The following is a 15782-nucleotide window of genomic DNA, read 5'->3' as shown; positions in this document are numbered from 1 at the left end:
AAGCAGTTGCAGGCACCTGCTCTAACAGAAATATTTACAAAACGAGGAGAGAGGAAGCTGACTTTGCCCTTGAAAGTCTGGAAAGTCTTCTCAGAGGACAGGAGCCTGAAGGCTGGGTTTTGAAGGAAGGGGAGAAGTTTGCCAGATGGGAAAAGATGTACACATATAAGAGAAATTCCAGTAGGCTGTAGAAGAGTGAGTAGAGATGTGGAATTATTCCACACAAAGATTAGAAACGTATTTCAGTTGAGAGTCTTTGGATTGCGAGGGATAGAAAATCCAACCGACCTCGGCAAAGTACTGGGGTGGGGGTGTGGAAGGGGAATTCTGGCTTCAGGTGCAGCTGGATTCAGGGCTCCACCCCTCTCATTAGGGAGGACTTGGTATCTCCCCATCCTTTGGCTTTGCTCATCCAAACCCTAAGGGTGAGTCAGTGGGTCAAGTTCCACAAGCTGGCATGATGGTGGGAGTGCCTCGTGTCGCCCTCAGCCTCCAGTCTGGCAGGAGATTGAATATGCCTTCTCCTGTCAGCATAAGTGACAGCACTGGGATCACTCTGATTGGCTGCAGTGGGCTTGGCTCAAGTCACGTGCCTGTCCCTGAGCCAGTCACTATGGCCGAGGCAAATGAGGTGTCCTGATTGGCTGTGCCACCCTGGAGGAAGCCATCACTGAGCCGGCGCCAGGTACACGCGCTCTGCTCAATGCCTCGGCAAAAATTACGTCCTGTGGTCCTCACAGCCCCCCGGGAGGGAGAGGGTATCAGCATTACAGGTGAGGAAAGGAGGCTAATAAAACTGGGTGTTTTGCCTGAAAGCTCACAGAACCAGGACTTGGTTCCTTCTATTCTGTGTGACTCTGAAGACAGATACACACACATATCACACATCCATCACACACATGCATGTACACATATCACACATGCCCAGACATGCATCACACACACATCACACACAACACACGCAAACGTTTCTATACACATCACACACATATATCCGCACATCACGCACACATCATACATGGCACAAATATCACACATACCCATCACACACATCACACATGCACACACATACATCACACAATCACATGCACATTACACACCACACATCACACACACGTACATATACATACACATGTACGTACCCACATCACACAGCACATATCACACATACATCATGCATCACACAATCACACATACATTTCTCATCACATACACATCTCAACACCCACATATACATATATTCACACACATACATATATCCATGTACACACATACAAGTGTATGCACATGCATCACACACAAATATATATACATATATACACATACTACACACATCACACGTCACACACAGAGGCATATATTTCAACATACATACATGTGCACATATCCACACACATACATTTAAACAAACACACATCCACACATATATGCTCATATGCACATGCATGCATAAATAAATGCATATACATACATGCATACATACATATACACGTACATGTACGTATGTTTTCTCATTTTATATGTATTGGTAAATATACATGACATAAAATTTACCATTTTAGCCATTTTAAGTGTACTATTTAGTGATGTTTTACATTCACCCATAATGTGATGTATTTCCATCACCCCATCCATCACCTCAAAGAGAAAGTCTGCACCAATTAAGCGATAACTCCCCAGCCCCCCCCCCAGCCCCTGGAAGCGTCTAATCCATTTTCCATCTCTGTGAACGTGCCTGCTCTAGGTAAGGTCAATTCAGTAGTATCACGCCGTATCTGTCCCTTTGTGTCTGGCTTCTTTCACTCAGCGTGATGTCCTCAAGGTTCCCCCATGTTGTAGTATGGACTGGAACCTCGTTCCTTTTCACGGAACCCCAATATTTTAGCAGCAAGACCCTACTGTTTAATAAAGCATTGAGACCCCAATTTCAGTTCCAGCCTGTCACCTGGAGCTCTGAAAGCTGCTGTCCTGCCACCTCTGCAGCCCCTGTGCTCTGTCCTTTTCTGACCAGCTGCCCCTTCTCATCCACCCAGGGCCCTCGTGTTTGTCTCCCACGGAGCCGGGGAGCACTGCGGCCGCTATGAAGAACTGGCTCGGATGCTGGTGGGACTCGACCTGCTGGTGTTCGCCCACGACCACGGTGAGTTCCCTGAGGAGATGGCAGTCCGGGCGCGGCCGGGCTCATGCGGCTGGCTGGGCTCTGGCAGCTCAGAGACCTCCCCGCCTAGCCCAACTCAGCTCCACCTTCTTCTTTCTCTTCTCAATTATCCAGTTCCCATTCCTGCAGTGGAACTGGGAGAAGATGTTCTCAGATGGACGTTCCTAGGTGAAAAATAAGTTTTTAAAAAAATGTAATTATGGAAACAAACAAACAAAAAAACCCAGTTCCAACAGCAGTTTCTGTTGGGTCTGGGATTGAATGCAGGCTGCTTAGAAACCTCAACTGGAAAGAATGAAGTCAGACTATGTTTATAGAAGAACATCCCCCGGGGTCAAGTAATAATCTCTTACATTTATAGAGTGCTTTCGGTACAAAACAGGCCCTGGTTTTCTCCCAAGGGACTTCAGATGGATGTGGTGTAGTCAGCTCAAGTGCAAATTAAACCCTAGTTTAACCATAAGAGGTTTACAAAGTGTTTCAAGACAGGAAAATAGTAAAAAAGTCTCAAAAAGCCACTTCGGTCACCAGAAAAGCCCAAACACACACACACAGTGCACACACACACAGATATGCACACACATACATGCATGCTTACACACATATATGTACACACATACATGCACATGTAAATACGTAAATATATACACACATATTTGCATGCACATATACAATACAGACACACATACAGACACAAATGCACACACAGCCAAGTAGAAAATTCCATTTGATTCTTTGTCATGTAACCAAATCCACAATAGTGATCAAAATGCAGTGCCCACGGCATAAGTCAGTATGTAAAACCTCCATCATCCTTGTGACATTCTCCATGGCTGGTAAGTCTCCCAATTTAGATCTCTCTTTGTCTACCAGTGTTTAAAAGAAGAGTTCCGATTGTGATGGAAAATGGTTATTTCCCCACAGCCACAGGGTATAATTCCATCGTCCTGGCCCCAGTTCAGAAATGTTGCTTCTGTTGTATTTTATTTGAGAATAGATAATTAAGCGATGGTGCTGAAAAGAGGGACAGGGGAGCAGTGATGGGTACTGGAAGCCCTTGTGAATGGAAGGGAGCTGTGTTCATACTGAAAGAAGCTGAGGCAGGGGATAAAAAGCTTGTATGCAGAGAACTGCGAATTGGTTTGCATCTACCAAGAGCCCTTTAAAAGCCATCTCTGCGCTGTGCAAGCACACTTGTAATTGAGAATGTTGAAGAAATTCTTTCCCATTATGATTGTGATCTTCTTTAGTGCTTTGCAAATGGTCCCAAGAACGTCTGTGAGACTGTTTGAGAAATAATATTCAAGGCTTATCCTGGCTTTAACTTTGGGGACTGTGCCATTAAATTTGGCACTTTTCATGCAGTGTAAATGCTCAAGATAGGTGTGATTTTTTTTCTATTGTGTCTTCATTCACATTTGTTGCAATCATCATCATTATGCTCTCCCTAAAAAAATATAGGGAAATTTTACAATAAATGACTACTTATACCATACGGATGCAAAATCCCTCCAAATATTTGCATATCTAATTTTCTATTTTGGCATCAACCATCATCTTACCAAATAACCTTGGCCAAATCTATGGGATGAACTAAATGTTTACCTTATTTGTTTTGCCTGACTGTAGCATTTCAAAACACAATAAGAAAAAGAATGTGGAGCAATCAACTCAGTATGTACACTTAAGATTAATGTCCTTTATAAACTTACTGATTGCATGTTATACCTTCATAAAAAGATTTTTTTAATTAAATTATTGCAACAACGCTAAAAAAAAAGAAAAAGACTCTTCTTAGAGTAAAAGGAAAAATGAAACAACCCACCTTTTAATGTTTCCAGAAACAGCTTTCTTTGACATTCTAAATATAGTGAAAAAATGGTTGGTTGTGCTTTCCTGTCTCGAGTTCCTTGATCTATTGGTTTCTTACAGTGATTCACTGGAAGAAATCTCTCTGGAAAATGCCTAAGGGAGGCGTTTTTATTCAAGAAATCAACCCAGTTGAATATGGGTGTGACTTTTGTTCTCTATAGATGAAAATGATTGTGGCTTCCTTACTAAGAGAAAGCTGAGTGGGTTGCCGCTGTGGTGGGTTTGTGCTGGCTGGAGAGGCGGGATTTTGTTGGTTAGTGAACTTTGCTTTATCCCCATCTTGCTGAGAAATGTGATAGTGAGTGAAGGAAGGATTTGAACCCAGAACTGCTGATTCTAAAGCTTTGATCTCTCTCTAGTTTGCACCCCCCACACTGATGTATCCATGCATGAATGTGTACAGAGACATATGCAGACTTCATCCTTTCCAACATAGCTCTTAGATTTAAGTAAAGTAAACCTTGGAAGAACATTAGAATATTGTTTGTGCCAATTGGAGACCAACTGAGGGATTGAACTCATGGGGCTGCTAAAGGGGCCATAGCCTCTCCAGGACCAGGAGAGTCCAACCTCATCTGTCTTTGGTCACCTTGTTATCCTGCAGAAGTGGTCCTCTGTGTGTATTTGTAGAGGCACACTGCTGGAACTTTACACCCCAGAGGGAAAAATAGCTGACTCAAACACACCTGAGTTGAAATCCCTGCTTGACTCGGATTCCAAGCTGCATGATCTTGGAGATACAGTTTAACCCTTCCACACCTTAACATTCTCACCTACCAAATTAGCAATATCATACTGCAATATAGTAAGAGATTGTTGTGAGAGGATGCATTTAAAGTACCCAGCACCCAGCCCTCCCTTCAAGAACACTTTGAGCCATAATGTAGACCACCCAATAGGCAGGGTGCCAAAGTATGGTGACTCCCAGCCTCTGACGCACCGTGCTGACCTGTCTGGCAATGAGTGCTGATTCTGCCACCGATCATCTAGAAAGCCTCTATGAGTGCAAGTTTCCCATTCTTGGTTTCTGGTGCTAACAAAGCACTTAGTCCCTTATGCCACTCTTGAGCTCACCCGTAAGCCTTCTCACCTGAGCCATATTGTTGGATTGATCTATGGAGCACCTCTCAGATGTCCCACTGAGAGGGGCCAGCAAGTCTGAAGCTGGGATTCAGGAGGACTGGGTTTTGGTTCTAGCTTTGCAACTCCAGGACAAGCCATATCATCTCGCCAGAACTTCAGAGGCCACTGCGAAGGCAAAATGGAGCGATAGCTATGAAAACACTTTACAAAGTCAACAGCGCTCCCTAAGATGGCTTTATGGCTGGTTTCTATATTGCAGATAAATCTGACACTAGTTGATTTTAATACCATGGATCTCATTGCTCCAATAGATTACAAGATTTTAATTGCTGAGATGGAAATCTTGAGACACCAGAGCAGTCCAGCTGATTTTCTCAGTGTGCCTGGCAGACTGGATTGTACAGAGTGGTGTTCAATAAGTATCTAATCTAGCTTTGTTTTCTAGTTGAATTTTAGAGCTGTACAAGGTGAACATCTTACCTCCTGGGTCAAACAGCTTGCCAGCAATGAGAATTATAATTCCTATCATTTATTGCATGCCAGCTGCATGCCAGGCCCTTTTCGTACTTATCTGTAATTCCTCATAACAATTAATATTATTATCCCCATTTTATAATTGAGGAATCTAAGGCTGTGCAGCCAGGGATTCTAACCATGTCTGAAGATTTCAAAGTTCATTCTCATTCGACCAAAGCACACATCTTGGTGGGGGAGTGGTTTGGCAGCATGAACTGAAACCTGACTCTAGTAGCTTAACAAATAAAGGTTTATTTTTCTCGCGTATCACGTGATGTCTGGAACAGGTGCAAGAATGTTGTACATCAGCAGTGCCTGAGGCCCCTTCTGTACTTTTGCTCAGCTGTTCTTCCATGGCATGTGGCTTTCAATCCCGGGGCACCAGCTCATGTTCTAAGCAGAGCAGAGAAGAAGGAAGCAACAAGGAGGAAGGAGCTGGGCTCCTATCAGGAACGCAAACCGTAACCATTGTTGGTGAAGATACAAAGAAATTGGAAGTCTTGTGCATTGTCGGTGGGGATATAAAATGGTACAGCCACTGTGGAAGTCAATATGACCATTCCTCAGAGAGTTAAACAAAAAAATTACCATATGATTGGGCAATTCCATGTCTAGGCATATAGTCAAACAGATACCTGTACATAAACATTTATAGCAGTATTATTTATAATAGGCGAAATGTGGAAACCACCCAAGTGTCCATCAGCAGATGAACAGATAAACAACATGAGGTCTACCCACACAGTGGAATACTATTCAGCCATAAAAAAGGAATGAAGTTCTGATACATGCTACAGCATGGATGAATGTGAAGACATCATATTGAGTGAAATAAGCCAGACTTAGAAGGACAAATATTATAAGACCTCACATATGAAATAACTAGAATATGCAAATTCATAGTACAGAAGGGTAGAGGGGTGGGGAGTTATTACATAATGGGCACAGAATTTCTGTTCTGGGTGGTTCTAGTTCGCTAGCTGCCAGAATACAATATACCAGAAACAATGGCATTTTTAAAACGGGAATTTAATAAATTGCTAGTCTGCAGTTCTAAGGTCGAAAAAATGTTCCAATTAAAGCAAATTTGCAGAAATGTCCAAATTAAGGCACCAACAAGAGGTTATCTTCGCTCAAGAAAGGCTAATGATGTTCAGGGTTTCTCTCTCAACTGGAAAGGCACATGGCAAACATGGCGACATCTGCTAGTTTTCTCTCCAGGCTTCTTGTTTCGTGAAGCTCCCCCAGGGGTGTTTTCTTTCTTCATCTCCAAGGGTCTCTGGCTGTGTGGGCTCTGTGCTTCATGGCTCTCTCAAGACTCTGTTGCTCTCAAGACTTTCTCCAAAAATGTTTTCTCCTTTAAAGGATTCCAGTAAACTAATCAAGATCCACCTGAAATGGGTGGAGTCACATCTCCCTCTAATCTGCCGTTAATGCTGACAATTGGGTGAGTCACATTTCCGTGGAGATAATCTAATCAAGCTTCTAACCTATGGTGCTGAAAAGTGATTAACAGAAATGGTTACTAGATTGGATTGGGATTAAGGAATGGCTTTTCTTGGGTACATATATCCCTTCAAACCAGCAAAGGCATCATGAAAGAGTCTTGGTAATGGCAAGTGCTGGCAACACAACATTGTAATTGTAATTAATGCCATTGAATTGTGTACTTAAAAATGGCCAAAAGGGCAAATTTTATGTTACTACAATAAAATGAAAGAAAGAGAGAGAAATAGAGAGAAGAAAAAACCTTTTTTTGGCAATCCCTAGCAGACCCCAACTCCATCTCACAGACTTTATTGCATCACATGGCTGGCTACCGCTAGCTGCAAGGGAGGCAGGGAAATGTAACGTTTTATTTGGGCATTTGCTGACCCAAACAAAGCAGGGTTCATGGGCATCGCTTATAGCCAACCCAGCTCCCACCATACCACACTTCTGGGAACAACGTTTATTATTTAAGAGAGCATTTCTTAATCATTTCTACTTTCTGTGTGTTTTTTTGGGGGGGTGGTGGTGGTTAGCTATTACAAAGTCTTATTACAAGTGTTACCTTTCTTTCATAAAGTGTTATTCCAAGGTTACTTTTCTTTCATAAAGTTTTTATGCGAAGGCTATTATTAGCATCATGAATAAGTTTTGATTATCCTTTGTAATCCCACATTGTTTCAGTTTGACAGACCTGTTTTAACAAAGCCGCTGGGACACACTGGCTGAAACAACAGAAATTTTTTGTGTCACAGCTGTGCAGACTCAAAGTCCAAAATCAAAGTGCCGTTAGGGCCACGCAGTCTCCTAAGGTGGGGAATCATCCATCTCTCTCCCTCAGCTTCTGGTGGGTGCCTGGCAATTCATGGCATTCCTTGACTTGCGGTGGCGTAACCCAAACTCTGCCTTCATCACATGGCCATCACCCCCCCACACACAAACTTCTCTCTCTCTCTTTCTGTCCAAATTTCCTCTGCTTGTAATAGCACCAGTTGTTTGGGAATTGGGACCATCTTTATCCAGTTTGATCTCATTGTACCTACGTTCTTCAAAGATCTTATCGACAAATACGTTCACATTCTCAGGATGGAGGTTTAGGCCTTGGACATGTGTTTGTGGAGGATACGGTTCAACCCCTAATATACACAAGCACTAACTATCATCCTAAAGGTAGAGTGAGCTGTCATCTCCAGAAAAATTAAGCAGCCCCTCTCTAAGGGCATAGCCTGTTCTGGTGTTTGTCCTCCAGTGTAGTAATAATTCATTCACTGTCGAGATAGCAAGCACCCAGCAGATGAAGCTAAGCCTTGTAAGTGTCATGTGTTCGGCTCTCCTCTCAACCCCCACGACCATCTCACCTCTTGTGCAAAGCCCAGGCCTGAGTAGAAAAAAGAGGCATTGCCACGTGTGCTGAAGGAATGAAAGAGTCTGTAATCCAAAACCGATCTGACGGGGTACATTTTAGATATGAATATTAGAATAGCCACACCAAAGTATTCCAAATTAGCCAGAGAATGTTAGAGCTCATGGTGGTGGATATGGCCAGGCAGCCACTGCAGCTTTGGATCTATGACCAGAGGGGTAGGGAGTTGCCAAGGGGAGCTTTGAAGTGATCCAAATGGTGCTTGAGGAAAAGAACCCAGAAGCACCATAGGAACCTGTAACTGAGAGGTGCCGACAGTGTCTGGAGGGTTGGGAGGATGGACGGCGGGCTCCTGTAGAGTGGATAGGAGCTTGCCAGGAAGAGGGGCATGAAAAGAGGCAAGCAATCATTTCAGGGCCCCAGTTCTCCATCTCGGCTCTTCGTCGAAATTGCTTGGGGAGATCTGAAAAGTACCTTCGCCCCGGACCCACCCCCAGAGACTGGGATTTCTCTGGTGTTCAGTGTGGCACGTGTAGTGGGGTTTTTTTAAAGCTCCCTGGGTGATTCTAAAAGTGCAGCAGAGTTTGGGAACCACCTTTGCAGGCTGAGGGAGGCAAAACATGTTGAAGATCCTTTTGACCCGATACACACTATCATATATATGGTCATGTTCTATTCAGGTAGAAGTCCTGACCCAGCCCACCCTCCCCCACATTTTGCTAGCCCCTAAAGGTTCAACAGGAAAGGGACAGGCTGGGAGCTCTGGGGTTGACAGTGGATCCCGTGGGATACTGCAGAGAACTTTCAGCAGGAGGAGGCAGGGTCGGCTTGGAAGGAGCACTCCAGCCAGGAAGCTGGGAGGAGCATGCGGTGCCCTTTGCGAATCTTCGGAAGATGGGGATCCACAATGGAGAGCTGCGGGCAGCCTGACAAACAGGGAACAGGTGGAAACAGCAGAAGACGGGATTTTCTGTGGCATTCTAAATATAGTGCTCGAGGAAACCGAGGCTTGTGTTCCCTCGGTCCCCAGTTTCCCAGCTGCTCGCGGTGACTCACTGGAAACTCCTCGGCCCTTCCGCGCTGGCAGAGCTGAGTAATTTGACCAGGAGGGAGGAGTTGGGGAGGAGGGTCCTGGCTGGAGAGAGGCAGCAGGAAGCCAAGCCCATTTCATCCCAGAGAATTAAGACTCTGTCTCAGCCCAAAGCCTTTCTGAGATGTCATCCTTCCCTGCTCAGCATCCTCGAACTCTGTAATGCTACCGTGATTAAAAATAGATTTGCAGAGGCCAGAGTAGCTTTCTCTTTATTTACAAAATAGAAAGGAACCATCCCCAGCTGATTAGCAGTGAATTAATTAGCTGCAAATATTTGAGGGAAAGTGTTAAAGGGAGCAAAAAACATTTTTTTAAAACTCAGCTAGGGTATGTGAGAAGAGGAAGTTTTGAGGGAATATTTGTGGGTGGCAGTTATGCATGATTCTCTCTCTCTCTCTCTCTCTCTCTCTCTCTTTGTTTTTTTGCAGAGGAATAGCCCTACCCAGTCAGAAGAAGACTATTTAGGAAATTCAGAAAGTAAAAAAAAAAGATTCGACATGTGTATTTTCCATATAGGGAGACAGATTTGAGTCAAGGTCCTTTACTGGGTCTATTCCAGAAAAGGTCACCATCAGTTACAGTAAACAATTTTTGCTTGAAATGTTTGAAAAATGTGTTCATGCTTTTTTCCAGCCTTGGAAAATATGTGAGTGAAAAATGATGGAGTGGGCTGCCCTTAAATGCTTCCAGAGTTCTCAGGGCCTAACTGCAAGGGTCTCAGTGAACTTGCTGCAAATGTGTAAGGTGTAGGAGAATGGATTGTGTCACCCTTAACCCCGAGAGGTTCTCACTGACGCCTTCCTCTCTCTCTTTCTCTCCTCTACCCCACTCCTCTTCCTTTTGTATTCAAAGTGCTATAAATCTCTGATAGTTTATTTTGTCTTTTGACCCTTTCTTGAATAAAGCAAACAGCCTGTTTGTTCATCTGTAAAATGGGCATAAGCATCATGACATCACAAGGTGATCATGGGGTAAGATGAGTTAGAGCAGAGGCTCTCAGGCTACAGCTGGCACCATCAGCAACAGCTTGCTGAGCACACAGGTGGCTGGTGGCTGGGTCCCATCCCCCGGGCTCCCGATTCAGCGGGTCTGCAGTGGGGCCTGAGAATCCGTGTTTCTGACAGTTTCCCTGGTGAGGCTGAGGCTGCTAGTCCTGGGACCCCACTTTGAGAACCACTGAGAAAACAAGTAACAAGCTGAGCACAACACCTGGCATTTGTTAGATGCCCAATAAATGTCAGTTGAAGTGAAGTCCAAAAGCCAGGGTACAGAAAGCCATTTTAGTTACTCAAAGTGCTGTCCGAGAATTTTAAAGGATGCTTCCTAAAGGAGGTGAAATCTGAGTGAGTAACATGAGGAGAGAGCATTCCAGGTGTCCAGGTCTCCGGGTGCCCAGGTGTGTGTGTGTGTATGGAAGGTATTATTTCTTTATTCTTCAATATTTACTGAGTACCTAGCTGTGTGCCAGCCACTGTTCTAGGCACAAGGGATCCAGTGATGAACAAAGCACACATGATCCTTTCCCTCCCAGAATGGACATTCGAGAGAGGGCCACCTCTTCATCCTGTAAAGTGTGATGAAGCAGGAGACAGCAATAGAGGGAGCTTCCCTTGGTTTGAGCGGGTAGAGAAGTCTTTCCGAAGATGTGTCATTTGTAGTGACCTGCTCACAAAGGTATGAGTGACAGAGGGGAGCAGCCAGAGATAGCAACAGCTTGTGCAAAGGCCCTGAGGCAGGAACCAGCAGGGAAGCTCCAACGTCACCAGCAAGCCAGCACATGAAGAACTAAAATGAAACTGGAGAGAGCGGTAAAGAAAGATGGGAGGGAGGAGCCAGAGGTCCCAAGGCCTTGTGGGCCCAGAACAACCAGTACTGTTTGGGGGCACCAGGAGACCCCCAGAGGCTACTGACAGGGGAGCGCTATGGTCTGCTTTCTACCTTTGAAAGACACCTTTGGTTGCTTTGCAGACAGATGGATTATGGAGATAAGTTTTGGTGCAGTTGCCCAGGCATGTGGTCCTGATACTGGACTGGGGTGTGGCTGTGGGATAGAGAAGCCGAGACAGTTTGATGTGTATTTCCTAAGTAGTCTTGACCAGAACTTCTCTCTGAGGCCAGGAACTTGGGGTGATGAATTTGGGGCGATGAACTTCATCACTGGGATGAAAGAGGCTTGGACAAAGGTGAGCAATTAGACGGGTAGAATCAACAAGACTTGGCAGCCAGGTGAGAAATAGGGAAGATGCAAATGGGATGATTGTAGGTCTGTAATATTTTGGTAATAACAGCTGCCTTTAGAGCTCTAGCCCACTATCGTACTGGACTCGGGTCCTTATGCATCCTTTGGGGATTTCTCCTCCAAATCCACATTGCAGGTGCCTTTTGGGGGGGGTAATACAGGAGCAGAGACTTGCCGCGTAAGAGGGTTGCGTCAGGCTGTCCTTATCCAGAGCCCCCTGTCTCCACATGCCACACCTGCTTAGGCCTCTGCCTGCGGAGACCCCCAAGGCCTGCCTTGATAATAATACTAACGATAAAATAATGATAATAATAGTAACACACATTGTGCAGTGAACTACCACTTTGTTAATGTTTTAGATGCACATATCTCAGTTCTCACAACCCCACCAAGAGAGGCAAGTACTATTATCATCCCCCTTTCATAGATGAGGTACCCAAGGCACAGAGAGGTTAAACTACTTGCCTGCAGTTGCCAGCAGCAGAATGGCAGAGCCTGGTTTGAACCCTCAAGCCATCTGACTCTAGAGCCTGCATCTTCAGCTTCCACTTGGAGGTGGGGTGAGGGACCGAGCCGTACACAGAAGCCCACAGCACTCTCGGGTCCCTGGAAAGCGGCAATAGCATGCTATGCAAGAGCAGCTCTTTGCAGTTTAAAAGAGGCTTTCTGCAACATCTTCTCATTCGATCTTACCAGTTACCAGTGAAGAGATGACCTGTATTGGAATCTACGTGTTTTTGTCTTCACATCTAGGCTGGGCAGTCAGACACAGCTGGCTGCAATCCAGCTTCTCTGCCTAGCTGCCAGGTCAGCTTGAACAGGTCTCTTCACACCACTGGAACCTCAGTTTCCCCTTCTGTAGAGGGTGAACCAATGAAAGGTGGTGTGCGGCTGCTTGGCACAGGTTGGTGATTCAGCCAGGTTCACCTCTGTCCTTCCTTCCCTCCATCCTCCGTTAGAAGTTTTGAAATAGGAACAGCTTAGAGAGACAGATAGCGATTCTACTTTGCTCTGTGGGCTTGGAGAGCTGCTTCGCCTCTCTGGACTTCCTAGTCCTCATCTGGAAAATGGATTAATAATACCCAATGTGTGGGATTTCTGTGAGAATGAGTCAAACTGCCTGATGTGAAGTGCAGCCCGCAGCCGTTACTGAGGGAGAGAGCAAGGGCTCTGGGGCCAGACGGATGAGGCATTGAATCGCGGGTGACTTTATCACCGACATCGCCGCCACAGCCTGTTTCATAACCATTCAGGATTGCTTCTTCGTTGATAACACAGGGCTGCTAACTTCTGCTGGGATTGCCAGGAGAAACTAACGACAGGAAGTGTGAAGAGTCTGGGACCTGGTGCTGGATGAACTCAGGCTTGTTTTCTCCCTCCCACGGCACCCCTTTTGCTTTTTGAGGAACGCTGCGGAAATTGCTAAGCCCAGGTGTCCTGCGACTGTCAGTGCATGGAAACGCTCCGATGTGACGTGGAGAAGCTAAACCCCACAGAGGCCGGAAGAGTCTTGTCCGAGACAGTGGGGCTGTTCCTGCCGAGGTCAGCTTCTCCCTGATGCCCAGCTCTTCTGACTTCCACAGCCATTAGTGGATATATGCATATGCTCCCATAAATGGAATTCAAATGCATGTAAGGTTTCTCTTTAGAATGTTCAAACCCCCCTTGGAATAACAGAAGATGGTAACTATGGCAATAATTGGACATGTCCTAGAATGCTGCAAAACCGTGATTGGAAGTCTTGTATTTTACCCGAGGATATTTAAATATGTAAAAATAAGTGGAGGGTGCGTGAGTGGTTCAGTGGTAGAATGCTTGCCTTCTATGTGGAGACTTGGGTTCGATTCCCGGACCATGCACCAAAATAATAATAATAATAATAAATGAAAAATAAATGGACAACTTTCCGAGGAACCACCCAACTGTCTTCCGGTGGCTGCACCATTTTACGTTCCCACCAGCAATGAATGAGTGTCCCTCTTTTTCCACATCCTCTCCAACACTTGTAATTTTCTTTCTTTCTTTCTTTTTTTAATAGCAGCCATCCTGATGGGTGTGAAATGGTATCTCATTGTGGTTTTTGTTTGCTTTTTTCCTGATAGGTAATGCTATTGAACGTCTTTTTATTTGTTTTCTGGCCATTTGGTTATCTTCTCTGGAGAGATATCTATTCAAGTTGTTTTTTTTATTGGGTTGTCTTTTTGTTGTTAGGCTGAAGGATTTCTTTATGTATTTTGGTATTAAACCTTTATCCGATATATGGAAGTCCTGCATTTTATGCAGTGTTGTTCCTATTTAATATATATTATATATAGAGAGAGAAGCTAATCTGAAAAAAAATAAATGGATGGGGACAGAGCAAAAATAGTGACGGCTTACAATGTGATAGACAAGACCCTGAGGGACCAGCAAAGCGGGGGTGGCAGCAGCAGTGAGTGCTGGAGGTTCCTGCTTACATGGACAGGTTAGGGCAAGTTGTAGGGTTGAGAGAGAGAGAAAGCTGGGCAGATGGGGGCTTGGGATACCCTGTGGGGCATGCCCAGGGGCACACAGTTTAAAGGGGAGGAAGACTGTCTCAGTTTACAGGGCTGCTATGACCAATAGAACACACACTTGTTGGCTTCCAGAACAGGGATGTATTGTCTCATGGCTCTGGAGGTTACCGTTCAACATCGAGGTATCGGCAGGCTCTGCTTTCTCCAAAGTCTGTAGCGTGCCCAGGGATGGGTGGCCGGCCATACATTACTCAGTCTCTGCCTCCATCACATGGCCGTCTATCTCCTGTGTCCTGACTGCAGTGGAAAGTCCTGGGCCTGGAAGGAGTCCAGACTGGGCTCTGGAGAGTCCCAGGGGATTGCCTCGGGGCTGCCCATACAGGGGCCACTTGGGACTGAGTGTTCTGTGTCCTTTCCCCCTTTTAGGTAGGAGCCCCTCAGCTCTTTTTCTGTAGATTTCATTTGAGTAAACGAAGAAATTTATCATGAGAAATTAGCGCACATGACTGTGGGCTGGGAAACCCAAATTTTATAGGGCAGGCCTCAGGCTGGGAATTCCAATAAAGGTGGTACTGAAGTTCTCAGTCCAAATCCCCCAAGGGAAGCTGGCTGACTGGAAATTTCAGCAAGGGCCATGGCTGACCTTAAGGCAGAAATTCTTTGAACTTCTGAAATTCTCACTTCTGGCTTTTAAAATTTGCAACCAATTGAATGAGGAGACCTCCCCCCCACACACTTTGCTGTGGGCAAACTCCTTTGTTGATCATAGATGCAATCCACAGATTGTAGATACAGATCTCATCTCAAAGTACTCTCGCATGAACAGGCAGGCCAGTGTGTGATCAAACAACTGGACACCTTGACCTAGCCAAATTGACATGTGAAATTAGCACTTGTACTCCCTGTTCAAGTTTGCTAGCTGCCAGAATGCAATATAACCAGGAATGGAATAGCTTTTAAAAAGAGGAATTTAATAAGTTGCTAGTACAGTTCTAAGGCCGAGAAAATGTCCCAACTGCAACAAGTCTATAAAAATGTCCTATCAAAGCATCCATCTAGGGAAAGATACCTTGGTTCAAGAAGGCCGATGAAGTTCAAGGTTTCTCTCTCAAGTAAGAAGGCACATGGCTAACACAGTGAGGGCTTCTCTCTCATCTGGAAGGGCACATGGCAAACAAGGCATCATCTGCTAGCTTTCTCTCCTGACTTCCTGTTTCATGAAGCTTCCCGGGAGGCATTTTCCTTCTTCATCTCCAAAGGTTACTGTCTGGTGGACTCTGCTTCTCGTGGCTATGTTCTCTTTCATTCTCCAAAATGTTCCCTCTTTTATAGGACTCCAGAAACAAATCAAGACCCACCCAAATGGGTGGAGACACATCTCCCCCAATCCAGCTTAACAACCACTCTTGATTGGGTCACATCTCCAGGAAGATGATCTAATTACCGAGTCAAACATACAGTATTGAATAGGAATT

At 45.1% G+C, this 15782-nt stretch overlaps 1 protein-coding gene across 7 annotated transcripts in view; it reads left to right on the top strand.

The window, feature by feature from the left end:
• Positions 1-15782, top strand: part of MGLL (monoglyceride lipase) — a 175734-nt gene that overhangs the window by 83980 nt on the left and 75972 nt on the right. For all 7 annotated transcript variants that reach the window (XM_077116336.1, XM_077116333.1, XM_077116339.1 and 4 more), the window contains one exon: positions 2034-2140. In XM_077116336.1, the coding sequence (XP_076972451.1) occupies positions 2034-2140 (107 nt within the window). The remainder of the gene's footprint in view (positions 1-2033; positions 2141-15782) is intronic.

This window comes from Tamandua tetradactyla, chromosome 9 (assembly GCF_023851605.1).
Source record: "Tamandua tetradactyla isolate mTamTet1 chromosome 9, mTamTet1.pri, whole genome shotgun sequence".
Classification (NCBI taxonomy): Eukaryota; Metazoa; Chordata; class Mammalia; order Pilosa; family Myrmecophagidae; genus Tamandua; species Tamandua tetradactyla.
The sequence above is the reverse complement of the archived record's forward strand: the minus strand, read 5'-3'. Positions and strand labels throughout refer to the sequence as shown.